The sequence below is a fragment of the Gymnogyps californianus genome, unplaced genomic scaffold, assembly GCF_018139145.2.
Source record: "Gymnogyps californianus isolate 813 unplaced genomic scaffold, ASM1813914v2 HiC_scaffold_101, whole genome shotgun sequence".
Classification (NCBI taxonomy): Eukaryota; Metazoa; Chordata; class Aves; order Accipitriformes; family Cathartidae; genus Gymnogyps; species Gymnogyps californianus.
The window spans coordinates 5,441-21,887 of NW_026113982.1; the positions used below are offsets into that span (position 1 = coordinate 5,441).

Genomic DNA, 16,447 nt, shown 5'->3' on the forward strand with positions numbered 1-16,447 from the left:
AAGGGCATTATATAGGCCATGGGGAAAGATAAAATGGGGTCAATGGGCCTTGAATATCTGGCAGGTCGATTACATGGGCCCCCTGCCCCTGTCGAGGGGGTGGCGATATGTATTCACTGCTGTGGATACAGTGTCAGGACTGGTTTTTGCTAAACCCACCAAATATGCTAATCAACATAGCACAGTTGAAGTTTTAGAACAACTCATTCATCAGTACAGACCTCCTCACCAAATACAAAGTGACCAAGGAAGACACTTTAGTGGACATAATGTCCAAGATTGGGCTCAAGGGCTAGGGATAGATTGGATATTCCACATTGCCTACCATCCCCAAGCTAATGGCTTGACTGAAAGAATGAATGGGATGTTGAAGGAACAATTAAAAAAGCTAACCAGTACTAAAACTTTACAACATTGGAGTTCACATCTTACTAAAGCAGTTTTTTTGTTAAACAGCCGGAATATTCATAATCAAACACCCTATGATCATATTACAACACCTCCCATACAAAACATGGTGAGGACTGAAATTCTTCCAGATGGTATCTCTCCCAAAATATTAACTACAGGGGAAATTGAATTGTTTACACCGATGGATTGCGTGGTGGGAACGCAACCTATTAGTCTAGACGTGAAGGTTCATATAATAACCCCTGAGAATGCAATATGGTTCTGTACCCCAACTTCTCCTCTTATTTTACATCCTCTGTTGATATCAGATTCTCAAATTCTTGTGTTTCAGGTATCTTCAATGAATACCTGTGCCTTATCTAGAGGAGATAGCATTGGAACTGTATTATTGGTGTCACAAACCCAACATTGAATTGAAGTTCAATCTGAAAAAGCGCAAGCTCTTCAATCTGTGTGGGCAATTACCCCACATCAGGTTATCAAACCCAGAGTAATATTAGCTGAAGGAGCTGGAGCAACGGCATATGTATTACTGGAAGGAGATGACACTCCTGTTTTCCTCCCTTATCACATGTTGGCTCGTTGTGCTTTGTAGTCGTGTACTACAGGCACATGCCCTGGATACATTTCCGTGAGATCAACATGTAAATATTTGGATTTGGTTGGCCTCTACTGTAACTAACTCATCTGCCTTTTGTATTGAGAGAGGATTAACAGCTGCAGATCTTTTGACAAAGTGTTTCATTGGCGTGCCAACCCCAGTAGCTGTATTACAGAATTATGCTATGCTAAGTGCTTTTGATGTTAATGTTCCTCATTGCTATTTTTTCTGAGTAGGTAACAGCTGTACACCAAGGTACATTACAAAATCGATTGGCGGTGGACTATCATCTCCTCCTTTGACACCATAAACGCTGCTCCAATTTTGAAGGCATGTGTTGCTTCAACATAACTGATGAATCAGCCAGCGTAGAGGACGACATTCAACATCTCCAGGACTTAATACATCAAATGAAACAATCTACTGGTGGTGCCTAGCTGGCTGAGTGGTTTAATTCCCTGACAGGATGAGTGGAACACCTGATTCAAAGCATTATTGTAGGGATATGTTTATTCCTTTTTCTATATGTGTTTATTGCATGCCTCTGTAAATTACCCTGCCCTACACCCTGCAAGCCTGTCCTGGTTTCGGCTGGGACAGAGTTAACTCTCTTCTTAGTAGCTGGTACAGTGCTGTGTTTTGGATTTAGTGTGAGAATGATGTTGATAACACTCTGATGTTTTAGTTGTTGCTAAGTAGCGCTTATCTTCAGCCAAGGACTTTTCAGTTTCCCATGCTCTGCCAGCAAGCAGGTGTGCAAGAAGCTGGGAGGGAGCATAGCCGGGGCAGCTGACCTGAACTAGCCAAAGGGGTATTCCATACCATGGAATGTCATGCCCAGTATATAAACAGGGGGGAGTTGGCCGGGAGGCGCGGATCACGGCTCGGGAACTAACTGGGCATCGGTCAGCGGTTGGTGAGCAATTGCATTGTGCATCACTGGTTTTTTTTCTTTCCCCCCCCTTCCTTTTTTTGTTATATTCCTTTTTATTACTATTATTATTATTATATTTCATTATTACTATTGTTAGTATTATATTTTACTTTAGTTATTAAACTGTTCTTATCTCAACCCACGAGTTTTACTTTTTTTCCCCTCTTTCCTCCTCCTCACCCCACTGGGAGAGGGAGGGGGAAGCGGCTGCATGGTGCTTAGTTGCTGACTGGGGTTAAACCACGACAAAGCTGTGGGAATTCGCAGGGAGTGTTGCGAGCAGCCTTGAACAATTAGACATAGCCTTGAAAGACATAGAATAAGGGAGTAAATAAGTGATAAAGCAGGTGCGCAGAAAAGAAGCTGAAGACTGAAATAACTTGGAAAACAGATAAGAGACCAAAGCCAGAAGACGCGTGTCTTGCTCGACAGCACCAATCAGAAGCTTAGCCGCGGCGCGTGAACAGAAGGTATTAACTAATCATGGAACAAGCCTGAGCGCATGGACAGCTAATGAATCTATATAAGCACAAATTTGTAAACAATAAAGGTCTTTGGTTTTACCCGCACCAGAGTCCGTGAACCATCCCTACACAAAGCCCAAATGGACACCTCCAGCTTTGCCAGCCCAGCGGAAGTGGTCCCTTGAGCGAGAGGGTGGAATGTGGGAAAACAACGGAAGATTGGTGAGGAGGATTGTAAACACGCTCAAGTGACTTGCAGCTGGGGTGTAGAAAAACACATATATCATACTAATTGTTGTTTAGCCTTGTGTGTTTGACAAGTAGAACATCTGTGTTTAGATAACATAGGCCTGTGATAGACTCAGAGGCACCCTATTGGACATGCTTGAGATTCCTGCCCTGCTGTGGAAAAGATCAAAGCACAGTGGTAAACTATGCCTGCATGAATCCCTGATATACAGGCGAAAACAGCAGGTTCGGTGATGCTCTAGCATGGACCAAGCTCCGCAGTGCCTGTGAACCTGCTTGTGTGCCTCTGCCCGGATGCTGCTTTGGGAATCCCCCGGTTGGTGAGGTAATGAAAATAAATTTTCTCTTTGCATTTCATCCGTGGTTTTGTGATTGTTCCTGCATCTTGCCTGTGATGGCTCACACAGATTGTATGGCACTTGCAGTTGGCGATGACACGGTTGAGAGCCTCTGGGTAAGGATGAAGGGGAAAGCAAATAAAGCAGATGTTGTTGTGGGAGTCTACTATCGACCACCCAGCCAGGACAACGATACCGATAAATTATTCTATAAGGAACTAAAGGATATCTCTAGATCAGCTGCCCTTGTCCTTATGGGTAATTTTAACTTCCCAGATGTCAACTGGGAATATCATACAGCAGACACAAACAGGTCCAGGAAATTCCTGAAGCATGTTGAAGATAACTTCTTGGTGCAGGTACTAAGGGAGCTGACTAGGAAAGGTGCCCTCCTAGATTTGTTGTTTGTAAACAGAGAGGGACTCATGGGTGAAGTGGTGATTGGTGGCTGTCTTGGTCACAGTGACCACAAAGTAGTTGAGTTTCAAATTGCTGGCGATAGGAGAAAAACCACCAGCAAAACTTTGACCCTGGATACGGGGAGAGCAGACTTCGGGCTGCTGAAGGAGCTAGTTAGTAAGGTCCCCTGGGAATCTGCTTTTGAAGGTATTGGGGTCCATGAATGCTGGTCACTTTTTAAGAGCCATCTCTTAAGAGCGCAGGAGCAGGCAATTCCAAAGTGTCAAAAGTCAAGCAAGCGGGGCAGAAGGCCGGCTTGGCTGAGCAGGGATCTTCTTCTAGAACTTAGACGGAAAAGGAAAGTGCATGGACTTTGGAAGCAAGGACAGGCGACACAGGAGGACTACAGAGATGCTGTTTGCCACTGTAGGGAGAAAATTTGTGCAGCCAGAGCTCGATTAGAGTTCAAGCTGGCCAGCACTGTGAAGGACAACAAAAAGGGCTTTTTTAAACATGTTAATAGCAAAAGGAGGATCAGAGATAACATTGGTCCATTACTTGATGAGGTCGATTACCTCACAAATAGGGACGTAGACAAAGCAGAGATGTTTAATGCCTTCTTTGCCTCTGTCTTTAACACCGATGATGGGCCCTGGGACCCCCGGAGCCCTGTGTTGGAAGACCATGACTGGGGGGATGATAAACTCCCAGCTGACCCTGAACTTGTTCGAGACTTGCTGCTCCAGCTAGATGTGCATAAGTCTATGGGGCCCAATTGGATTCATCCCAGGGTACTGAAAGAGATGGCCAATGTTATCATGGGACCTCTCTCCATTATTTTTAAATGGTCTTGGGAGTCTGGAGAGGTCCCAGTCGACTGGAAGCTGGCAAATGTTGTCCCAATTTTCAAGAAGGGTAAGAAGGAAGACCCTGGTAATTACAGGCCTGTCAGTCTCACTTCAGTGCCTGGTAAAATTATGGAGAAGGTTATTCTGGGAGTTATTGAAAAACACTTGAGAGACAACGCAGTCATTGGTCATAGCCAGCATAGGTTCATGAGGGGAAAGTCCTGTTTAACTCACTTAATTTCCTTTTATGACAAGGTCACCCATCTAGTTGACCAAGGGAAGCCAGTAGATGTTGGGTTTTTTGATTGTAGCAAAGCTTTTGATACTGTCTCTCACAGTATCCTTCTGGACAAAATGTCCAGCACACAGCTAGACAAGTCCATAATATGTTGGGTGAACAATTGGCTGATGGGTCAGGCTCAAAGAGTTACAGTAAATGGGGTTACATCAGGCTGGTGGCCAGTCACCAGTGGAGTGCCCCAGGGCTCAATTTTAGGGCCAGTGCTCTTTAATGTTTTTATAAATGATCTGGATGCAGGAGTCAAATGTACATTAAGTAAGTTTGCCAATGATACTCAATTAGGAGGAGCTGTGGACTCCCTCAAGGGTAGAGAGGCCTTACAGAGAGACCTGGATAGACTAGAGAGCTGGGCAGTCACCACCTGTATGAAATTTAACAAGAGCAAGTGCAAGATTCTCCACCTGGGATGGGGCAATCCTGATTATACATACAAATTGGGGGACGAGAGGCTGGAGAGCAGCCCCACAGAAAGACATCTGGGGGTTTGGGTTGATGGCAAGCTGAATATGAGTCAACAGTATGCCCTGGCAGCCAAAAGGGTCAACCGGGTCCTGGGGTGCATCAAGCACAGCATAGCTAGCCAGTCGAGGGAGGTGATTGTCCCCCTCTACACTGCACTGGTGCGGCCCACCTCGAGTACTGTGTGCAGTTCTGGGCGCCTCAATATAAGAAGGACATCAAACTATTAGAGTGTGTCCAGAGGAGGGCAACCAAGATGGTGAAAGGTCTCGAGGGCAAGACTTATGAGGAGCGGCTGAGGTCACTTGGTTTGTTCAGCTTGGAGAAGAGAAGGCTGAGAGGTGACCTCATCGCAGTCTACAACTTCCTCAAGGGGGGCAGCGGAGGGGGAGGTGCTGATCTCCTCTCTCTGGTGACCAGCAATAGGACATGAGGAAATGGTATGAAGCTGCATCAGGGGAAGTTCAGACTGGACATTAGGAAAAGGTTCTTCACTGAGAGAGTGGTCGGTCACTGGAACAGGCTCCCCAGGGAAGTGGTCATGGCACCAAGCCTGTCAGAGTTCAAGAAGCATCTGGATGACGCTCTTAGTCATATGGTTTAGTTTTAGATAGTCCTGTGAGGAGCAGGGAGTTGGACTCCGTGATCCTTATGGGTCCCTTCCAACTCGAGATATTCTATGATTCTATGATCAAATTATGTGGGACCTGAGCGTGAGGCAAATGGTATGGAAAAAGGGGTGGAGATTGCATTGGGTCTGGCTGGGATGGAGTTACCTTTCCCCATAGCAGCCCTCATAGTGCTGTGCTCTGTATTGGTAGCTAGAAAGGTGTTGATAACACACCAGTGTTTTGGCTACTGCTGAGCAGTGCTCCCACAGCATCAAGGCTGTCTCTCCAACATTGCCCCCCCTCACCAGTAGGCTGGGGGTGGGCAAGATCTTGGGAGGGGACATAGCCAGGACAGCTGACCCAAACTGACCAAAGGGATAAAAGCTAAGAGAAAGGAGGAGGGGGGGCATTCGTTATTAAGGCATTTGTCTTCCGAAGCAACCACTACGCATACTGAGGCCCTTCTTCCCAGAAAGTGGCTGGACATCGCCTGCTGATGGGAAGTAGAGAATAATTTGATTTGTTTTGTTTTCCTTTGCTTCCACATGCGGCCTTTGCTTTTGCTTTATTAAACTGCCTTTATCTCGACCCCCGAGTTCTTTTCCATCTTATTTTCTCCCTCCTGTCCTGCTGAGGAGGGGGAGTGGGCACCTGGAGGCCAGCCAAGGTCAACCCACCACACTAATTCATTCACCTGAACTAAGAAAATGTTTTTATTCTGTACAAATATTATTTGTGCACACACACTTTGGAGGGGAACAACAACAAAAAAGTCAGAGCAGAGAAATGCTCATGTGAAGACTTAGTAAAATATCTGCGTACTTTACGTTCATACTCGAGCTTCTTTTTGAAATAGCTTTCCAATGCAGACAGAAGTATTTCCCAGCTTTTGGTAATGAAGTGTTTATAGCTTAACATAAACAGCAGCTTGATTCAGTAGGCTGCTTACAGTACACGTCAATTCCTTACAGACCAGCTCATTTCAAACATTATCCATTCAAACAGTATCTCTTGTTACCTAAAGCAATGTTACAGGAAAATAAGCAAACCTGGTAATTGATGAAGAGGCCCTTCAGCCTGGATATAATTTAAGTTCTGTATATCCTGGGTAGGAAAAAACATGATACTCATGACAAGAACCACCAATAACACCAACAGGTACAAATAGCAAGCATAGAAAATAAGTTATTGCTAATAATTCTACAATGTTCCCTTCTATTACATTCAAATTGTGTGTGCGCACATGCGTTTGTGCACATGTATACCAGATGACTCAAAGCTAGATCATTTTTCATCTGTACATAGGGCAAGGCTACAACTTACACCTTTCCAATTGTTTCCCCAAATGCAGAATCCTAAATCAACAGCTAACTGCAGACACTGAAGAACAGGAGAAGGAAGACAGAAGATGAACATGCATGTAGATAACACTTCTTAAAGAACCTGCTCACAAGAAACTCTTTTCTTTGAGTGATTTTATGTGTGTGTATTTTCTCTGAGTAACTTCAAGAAGAAATACCGTATAGCCACAGCTAGAGGAACAACGCAGAGTCCTTCACACAAACAGCAATTGCAGGACTGCTCTATCATGTGAGAGTTTGGCTCTAAAGGCTACTCCAGTAGCGTAGCATTTAGTGAAGGTGTAAATAAAGCTGGAGATTGCAAGAATGCAGACACACAAGCTCAGATAGGACGCTCCATAACTTGCTAAAGATGGTTCCACTTCAGCAGTCTTGCAACAGGAAACAATGTGAGATGGAAGATGCAAAGATTAGGATAGCACAGAGCTCCCAGACACTAAGCTATCACACAGAAGAAGGAATAAGAATCAAAAGGAAGCCACTGTACCAAAGCCACCATACTAGAATAAGCAGGATCAAAGCTGCAAATCATTTCCTGCTATTGGCTATACTGAGTAACAGATTGGAGGAAAAAGCTACATCACCTCCCTTGACCCAACTGTGAGCATACAGGTCAGGATCTGTCTTTTGGTACCTGATGCAGAGGCCTGTTTCAGAATCTGTAGACTTAGATGATAATTCAGGACAGCATGCAGCCAGCCTGGTAGCCTACCAAAATGCAATAGCTCAGGCCACCAGGCTGCTCCAAGTTCATCTTTCAAGCATTTGGAATTTGTTGCATCAGTTCTCAAGCCTGACTGCTTCCTGGCAGAGTGGAAGGAGTTTGCACTCCTTTGCTTTCCAAGGTGAAACCTCTGTAGTACCTTGCTTAGTACCACCTGAACCAGGTACCATCCCACACCTCCTAAGGGGAACTCAAGTTCTCTCATATTGATCCAAGCTCCATCAAGCCTGATGTGGAGATGCTTCTCTGGAAATCAGCAATCATACCAGTTGCTGAAAATATTCTCTTCTACTTCAAGGCTGTATCTTTGACCCAGATAGGATAGGAAAGTAAATGAGCATTTGCCCTGCAAGTATAGAATGTCATTCCTCTATAGGAATCATGCTATTGCCAGAGGAATAAATAGCTACATACTAAGAGGATGTTCAAGGAAGATGTATACAGAACGAAGTCTAAATAGCAAGCATACTCTCAGGTATCTTTGTAGGGATTTAAGAAACGCATGCCACTATAGACCCTGTAAGATCTCGCATCTCCATCAGATAATCAGATTTGCACAAGAGAACATGATGGAAGCAGGCTTTGGTAGGCACTGAATTTAGTAACAGAGCAGTACACTCTATTGACCAACTGGTCAAAGGTATGAATTTTTCTTTAGTCTGTCCGAAGATCTTTCCTAGATGGTGTCCTGGTTTCGGCTAGGACAGAGTTAATTTTCTTCCTAGTAGCTGGTATAGTGCTGTGTTTTGGATTTAGTAGGAAAAGAATGTTGATAACACACTGATGTTTTTAGTTGTTGCTAAGTAGTTTTTATACTAAGTCAAGGATTTTTCAGCTTCTCATGGCCAGCCAGCAAGAAGGCTGGAGGGGCACAAGGGGACACCATCAGGACAGCTGACCCAAACTGGCCAAAGAGCTATTCCATACCATATGACATCATGCCCAGTATATAAACTGGGGGGAGTTAACTGGGAGGGGGGATCGTGGCTCGGGAACTAACTGGGCATCGGTCAATGAGTGGTGAGCAATTGCATTGTGCACCACTTGCTTTGTATAGTTTAATTCTTTTAGTATTGCTATTGTCATATTATTATTGTCATTATCATTGTTTTTCATTCCTTTCTGTCCTATTAAACTGTCTTTATCTCAACTCACGAGGTTTTTTTTTCCTGATTCTCTCCCCCATCCCAGGGGTGGGGGGGCAGTGAGCGAGCGGCTGCGTGGTGCTTAGCTGCCGGCTGGGGTTAAACCACGACAGATGGCAACACACAGAGATAGACCCTAGAAGTTGCTTTCAAATCTCTGAGGAAGCGCAAACCTCCTGAGACAGAATACACACCTATGCTTCACGCAGCCAGACTGCCTCGCAAATCACTGCCAGTGCCGGTCTAGCAAATGTGTTGCCAGCTACTCTAGGGAAGGCTGAAGAGCGAGATCCAGGGAATGAAACAAACCTCATTCAATTTGCAATAAAGCTCACTAATGACTATGAATAACAGCATGAGGAAAGCTGACCAGCTAGTCAGCACATTTATCATTCTAATGAGCCAATAATTCTTGGTGCACAACAGCAATAATCCTTAATCGGACCAAAAGTTCCATGCAGTGGAATAAACTGTCTCAACCACTGCCTAGCAGCAAATAGAAAACAGGGAAAAACAAAGACATCCTTGACTAAGCTCTCCTTCCAGTTTCTAACAGCCAGCAGTTTAAATGTATTTACTAAAGAACAGGCATTCTTTAAAGAAGAAACACTAAAGTTGAGGTCCTCATCATAAATAAAACAGATTTTATTCCCTCCCTCCCCCCCCCCGAGGCAATTGCATAGGAGAACAAAAAACAATTTCTTTCATACTTGATAACATTTCTCAAAGACTGGGATTACAAGCAGCAAAAATCTTCTTCAGAATCTTGATTGGGTCCAATATACATCAATGGACAACTTTACTGTAATTAACACTCTTTTCAGGAAAGATATCTAGCTTCTCTTACCAGTTAATAGAGAAAAAGGCCCTGTACAAATCAGTGAGGAAGGCCTCTAGTCGTTCTAGATGAGGCAAAGGAGCCCCAGATCCTTATACCATAAACAAAGGTACCCTCCATACCATCAGTATACGCAGAGGGCACATTCCTCATCACCAGTAGATCAGAAAATCAGTGAGTGATTAATCAGTCATCTTCCCTTTTAAAAAAGGATGGGAAGAGGAACTAAGAAGATGCGGTTCTCTGCCAATACAGACAGGATTAAGAAGAGAAATGGCAGCAATTACTGCAAATCATACAGCAGTGCCATGTCTGCATGCAGCAATCAGTGACTACTGTCACTAAAGTCAAGCTCTCTGGGGCCCAGCACTGACAAACTATCTCCAGCAGACATTCTTTAATATCCAAAGCTTGCTAGAACCTACTAAAGGAATGGGCAAGCTTAGTCCAACAACTTCTTAAGCCTTTAAGGTAGACTTCCTTGCTGGTGTTTAATATGTTCAAGCAGAAAAACAAGAGAGGATGTATCCTGGGAATGGATCATGGTTCAGGTACGACAGAAGAGAAAGGCTGATAAACCACTAAAATTGCCCTGGGAAAGGAACAAAGTCAAAGATGCAAAAAGTTGCGTTGTTACATACTAGAAAATCAGATTTCATTCTGCTTTACATCCTCAGGCACTGAACAAAAGGGAGGGGGACAGTGCAAAAGAATGCTTTACATTTTATGGAAGTAAAATATGAAAACCAAACTTTGTTTCAAGTGACACTTCCCAGGAAAATAAAAATAAAAAACTCAACCAAAAACAGAGTTCCTCAGTGAGTGACTAAAGAAGGTGTTTCTTATTAAGGTGGCAGAAAAGAGGACCAATGCATTACTCAGCTTTGCCATTAAGTAAATATAACATAAGGCAATCAATTCCTCAGTGAAAACATCACAGCTTCCCCACTTCCATCTCTTACTGTGGTGAGGGGCAAACTGAAGTAACAGAGCAGGCAGATAACCATTTAAGCTAAGGGCTATGCAGACCTTTGACGTCAGTTTCTGAACTAGCATGAAGGGTCAGAATGGACCACTGTATAAGGACTAGCACTGAATCCACAAGTATCAGTTGGTTAAGGTTATGCATCTGCACATCATCAAATCACCATATCGAACACAATAGACTTCAGAAACACAAACACGGTATAGTATGAGTACAGAGTAATTATGCTGGGTGTATAGAGTCAGAATGGACAACACAGCAGATACAAGGGAAGTAGTCACAAGAAGTCACACTCATAGAAAACAAGTTACAAAGGCTGTAAAGGTGTTTCGTTCTACGAAGCAAAACCACTACTCAAGTCCTGTTACTTCCTTTGCTCACAGCTCATTGTGACCTGTGCTTCTGTTACCAGTTTCAGGATGTAAACTAGAGAAACAGAAGTACCAAGTATAACTATTATGTCTACTTTCTCTAAAGAAAATTTTCTCAACTACAACTTGTAAATTTCCCAAGTCTATACACTTAGTATAACACAATTCTTCTATAATTATAGTATCTTCCCAAAGGGTTAGTTACAGGTGACACTTGTCACTAAATTGAAGACGGGGGGGGAATTGTCTACGTCCTGCTTTGAGAAACATCAAGGCAAAAAAAGTTTTCACTTAGTAAAAACAGTGTATTTACATACCACTAAGTAACTACAATAGGCAGAAGATCCTGTTGATAGGATGTGACAACCAAAAAGAGAATAAACTACACCAAGGTGTCAAAGTTAGTAAAACAAACAAACAAACAAAACAAAACAACACCACTGCAGGAGAGGGGAAAGAGAAAGGTAAGGTATTACAAGTAGGAAATACTTCATTACCAATACAGCAGTTTTCTCTTTAAAAAAGAAACATTTTTATCCTCTTAAATTTAGATAAGAAAATGCATATTTCAATACATTGTGCCAAAATTAACATCAACATTTGCATGCCTGTTCCAAGAAAAAAAAAAAAACACCTGACCTCTTGAATAGAAAATTGTTTTTAAAAAACCAAAAAACACAAAAAACACCAACAACACCAAAAACACCAAACACCCATCCCCCCCCAAAAAAAACAACCCCCCAAAAAACCCCACACACCACCTTTGGCCCAAAATTGTTAGATGCCACCTTATAAAAAATGTCTTTTCCTAAAGAAGTTAAACATGGACAAAATCTCAGCTTTATAAATATTTTTGCTTTAGAGTTTTAAATTGCAAATTACTTACTATAAGAAGTAGTGCAATTCAAAAATATTTTGAAGGAGGAATGTCTATATATAAGCTATGTTATAAATGTACGTGACATCACCAAGAGCAGTTGTGCTTATGAATTAATGCTACATAGTTTGTACAACCATGTGGAAAATATTTAAAGAACTGAAATGAACCAAATAAAACTATAAATAATATTAGTTTTTAAATGTGTGATTATAAAGAAAAAGTTTGACACAAAGTAAGCAAAACAGGTGCTTATTGCATAGATATACTTCTGCTGCTTATAAAGGCAAGATCTGGTGATAAAAATATTTTTAACTCATTCTGAAATGCAGTCACTGCTGCCAGAGTACATTTAATATAAATGCAAACAAAACTTACTAGATTTTAAAACAATACCCTTGATGCTATGCACTGAGACAATACTCTGTAAATCAGTTTATTTTCCATGTAGTGGACAAATCCAGTCAGTGTAATTATTTTTTCTGCACGTGAATAGTAAAAATCAAAGTGCTTATTTTCCCACAAGAAACGTGTTCACTGTGAGAATACTGGGTCTTGCAATACCCCACATAAAGCTTTCAATTTAAAAGTTAGTTCTAGAAATTTGGAACTGAAATATCAGGGGGTTTTGCTGTTAATAATGATGACTACACTACAAATGGCTAAAGAACAGTTATGCGTGGAAAAAGCAGAACAGTACAACAGCTCAATTAAGGAAAAGAGTTTTAGTGCTCTTTGCTCATTTTAGCTAACATGCTACATTGCCCTTTTTGCATACAAAGTGGACTCAAGGATTTCCATTGTAAGAAATAAATGACTTGGCAAGCAAAACACTGTGTCAAGCTGCCTTTTTTTTCCTAATAGACTTGGACATATTAAGACAGAAGCTTTGCGAGACATTACACAATTCTTTTTGTTTTTATTATTAAATGAGAAAGTCTGATTTGTTACATTGTCACACTGCTAGTCAGAAATGCTGCAGTGATGAAGAAAGTCAACCCAAGTCCTCATTCTACAACATTTGTTTGCAAAGAAATTATAGTAATGTTCAACACAACATTCCTTGTTTTCTTCAGAGAGAAGTCCCATCATTCTTCCTCTAACGGGGTATGTTACTATATAAATTAGAAATTTTTTTTTTGGACAATATATCCCCAAATTTTCATGAGATCAAAACAAGCTTCTGCAGATGTTACAGAAATCTTCACACATCATCATCATCTGATGTATCACTGCTGCTCGTCTCAGAATCCTCATTCTCCAGAGCAGGTTTGAAAGTGCTGTTTTTCCAGGGGCTAAATTTAAAATCACAGGTGAGGCCATTTTTCAAAATGCCATTTTTCCGAAGGCCATTTTTTTGTAACTGAAATGAGAAAACAAGATGTATTCAGAGAAAGAAAAAGCTAAACACAACAATCTGTTGCATTTCAGCATTCTCTACATCATCTATGGGCTACATTAGATCCACTGCATGACCTATTTTATATATACACACAAAGGAAAATTCACCTGAGCGCCTTCACTTCTGGGCCAGCCACCTGCATCCAAGAGCCTCCAACTGTGCTAAACTAAGCTCCTGCAGTGAACAAGAGCTTACCCTCTTCTCACCCACTTCCTCAGACATCTTGCCCCAGTGATCCCTCCCACATGGTCTCTCCTGTGATGCAGTCCCTTTTTCCACAGTCTGCTGCAAACACCTGTACTAAGAAGGGCAGGGTCTGCAGTGAGGAAGGGGCCCAGGAAGAGAAGAAGCAGGGAGGAATGGGTATCCCAGTCTGTCTACCTGATGCAGTTGGAAAGTCAAAGACAGTGGAGAGAAGGAAACAACTTATTCTACAAGAAAGGAATTACTGCATTTCCAGACATGGTGCAGAAGTTGGGCAATAAGCCAAGCATTTAAGAGTTTAATATTCAAAATGCTCTAATTAGCACCTGCATGGCTAGGCTTATGGAAATATCAAATGTTCAGATTTAACATTATGCAAGATTCTCCCTTCCAGCCCCTCCCTCACTGACCCCTATCAGGTATATAAAACACTCCTAATTAAAAAAAAAAAAAATATTCGAGTCTAGATTGCCTTTTCAGACTTTGTTACTAGTGAATTAAGTGTCCCTCAACTTCCAACAGAGAAAATTCAGATTTTGGAAAGCCAAAGAAGCTGCATAAAAACCTTGAAAGAAAACTCCCTTTCCTCAGGCTAAGCTGAGGTCCTGGAAAGCCTGTGCAATTCTACTACCAGCAATGCTGAAACTACTCAGAACCACTCCCCTACCCTTCCCTTGATATTTTGAGAATAGGCCTTACCTACAATAAGCACTGGTCCCCTATCTTTTTAAAGCAACTATTCTTCCGAAAGCACAAGGAGGCAAGAGAGAGGAAAGAAAAAGGGTACTGAAATGGCAGCATCCCTAACCATCAAAATTACTGGAGATCCCCCTCAAAGGTAGGCATTTAGGGTAGCCACCTACAAGTTCATAATGGAACATTAACTTAGCGTTACCTGTTCACTAATGACTTGGAATTCCCTCATCTCATCCTCTGTTAGTGGAGCACATGTTTCATCATTTTCACTGTCTTCCTGCCAGCCCATCTCCTTTAACAACCTTTAAAATAAAAAGGACAACATTAAGGAATTTGCTATGCACACTCAGACATTTCAAGCTCTGCCTACATAGATGTGTAAAGATCTGTAATAAATGGATTAATCAGTCCATAATTTTTTTAAACAAACTCTTACATAAAAGTAGGTTAAAAGCCTTACAAAAGATATATAAAGCACAGAAGTTGAGAAGTTCTCAGGTCCTTCAAAGATGACCCTGTTTTACCACTACACGTTTAATTTCAAAGGTTGCAAAAATTAAACAGTAATACTTTATCTATAGAACACATTCTTAATTTCAAGCATATATCCACACCATCACTTGCACATACCAAGTATTACATTTCCTGCCATCAGGTTTCACGTACAAAATAGACCCTGCTCTCTCTGCCAATCCAGTGAACATAAGGACACAAAAGCCAAATTTCATCATATTCTCTCACTTCAGGATCTTTATTACCAGCCTAAAAAAAAAAGCTGACAGTTTTTCATATTCTGTTTCAATTGGATGGCTGCTCTCCAGGACTGCAGCAATAAAGAAGGCAAAAGCAAAAGAGAAAAGAATTTGGATCATATGCAAGTTCAGCTATTGATGCATAGGATTTCTCTTAAAAGCATATCTGGTGTTGGGACTATGGACTTTACAGCCCATTAAGCTGCGACCTCCATCATCAATATATTTGTGTAAGAAGTTATCAAAGGCAAATGACTTTAGTACAATCAAGTGACCCTGGCTACACTATGATATTCATCATATTCCTAAAGTTCAAGCAGGAAGAAAGCAGAACCTAAGTAACTGTACCTTCATTTTAAGACAAGAAATCTGTCAGGTGGAAAAGTAAGAATGTATCTCCTTTGCATAACTGCTCTGGTGGAGCAGCAGCGTAGGAATGCTGGTGATGCCCCTCCATGGGAACCAATATCAGAGATGGTTCCTCACCTCAGACACACAGTATCTTCTGCATCAAGTTTGGAGATGGAGACAATGCACATGGGAGAAGCTGCATTAATCCTCAGTGACAGAAGCACAATTCAGGATGCAATGGCCTCATATAGTTTCTTTTTTCTAGCACATGCTAATGTCAGAGCCAGGACAGGCTTCTTTGCAATTGAGTCTCACCTGACAGCAGATACTGATATTCCAGCACAGACAGACTACAACTAGGAGTGAGTTTTGGGATGAGGGGAGGAAAAGAAATGGAGACAGATTCCTCTTGTGACTAAGCTTGAGATGTCCAAAGATGCAATAATAAGTGTTTTAGCTAGTATCAAAAGTGGGACAGCAGTATCTGAGCAGGAAGAAAGTGGTTTTAGGCGTGAAGACGCTGTGAAAACACAGGTTATCTGAGGGTGAAGACACTGACATTTAACAATAAAGATTGTAAGTTCTCTTGCTGCAAAGTTTTTGCCAAAAGGATTAGCACCTTCTTCAGGCAAACCACACACCTGTTGACCTTAAATGTTAAAGGAGGTTAAAGCTATTTCACAAAAAAATAAAGAGGTTTCTAAAGTATATGCCAGAACTGACACAAGAAACTGACACTTAGAGCTGAAGAACAGTAAATATACTAAAACAGGGAAGTTAGATGAACTCACAGTTGATGTCATGTGCCAGGTATTCCATTTAGCCAGATGTCAGCAAGAAATGCCCTTCAACATAACCCTCCCTACAAAAAATTCTAGGTCCCAATACAGTGGATATGCACTGGATGTGTCACTACAGGTGACCAACGACACCAATGACTATTGTTAAAACCATAATAAAAGCCTGGAATGGGGGGGGGGGCGGGGGAAGGGGACAGCATTACTGAGATTGTTTAAAAAAGTTAACAGGACAATAACAGAAATGGAAATTACATCCTCTCTAGTGTTTGAACCAAACTGGATAATGTGACAGCCAGGAACGGTGAAATCCTCAGGAAGCAGCAGAA

General features: G+C 41.9%; 1 protein-coding gene across 1 annotated transcript in view; it reads right to left on the minus strand.

Annotated features, from left to right (window-relative positions):
- Positions 1–12,318: 12,318 nt before the first annotated feature.
- The window catches only part of LOC127027899 (vasculin-like), a 40,348-nt gene continuing 36,219 nt past the window's right edge, over positions 12,319–16,447 (minus strand). Inside the window, exons 11-12 of the mRNA XM_050913763.1 lie at positions 14,418–14,520; positions 12,319–13,279 (exon numbers count right to left, since the gene is read on the minus strand). Coding sequence (XP_050769720.1) covers positions 13,121–13,279; positions 14,418–14,520 — 262 coding nt within the window. The 3' untranslated portion in view covers positions 12,319–13,120. The remainder of the gene's footprint in view (positions 13,280–14,417; positions 14,521–16,447) is intronic.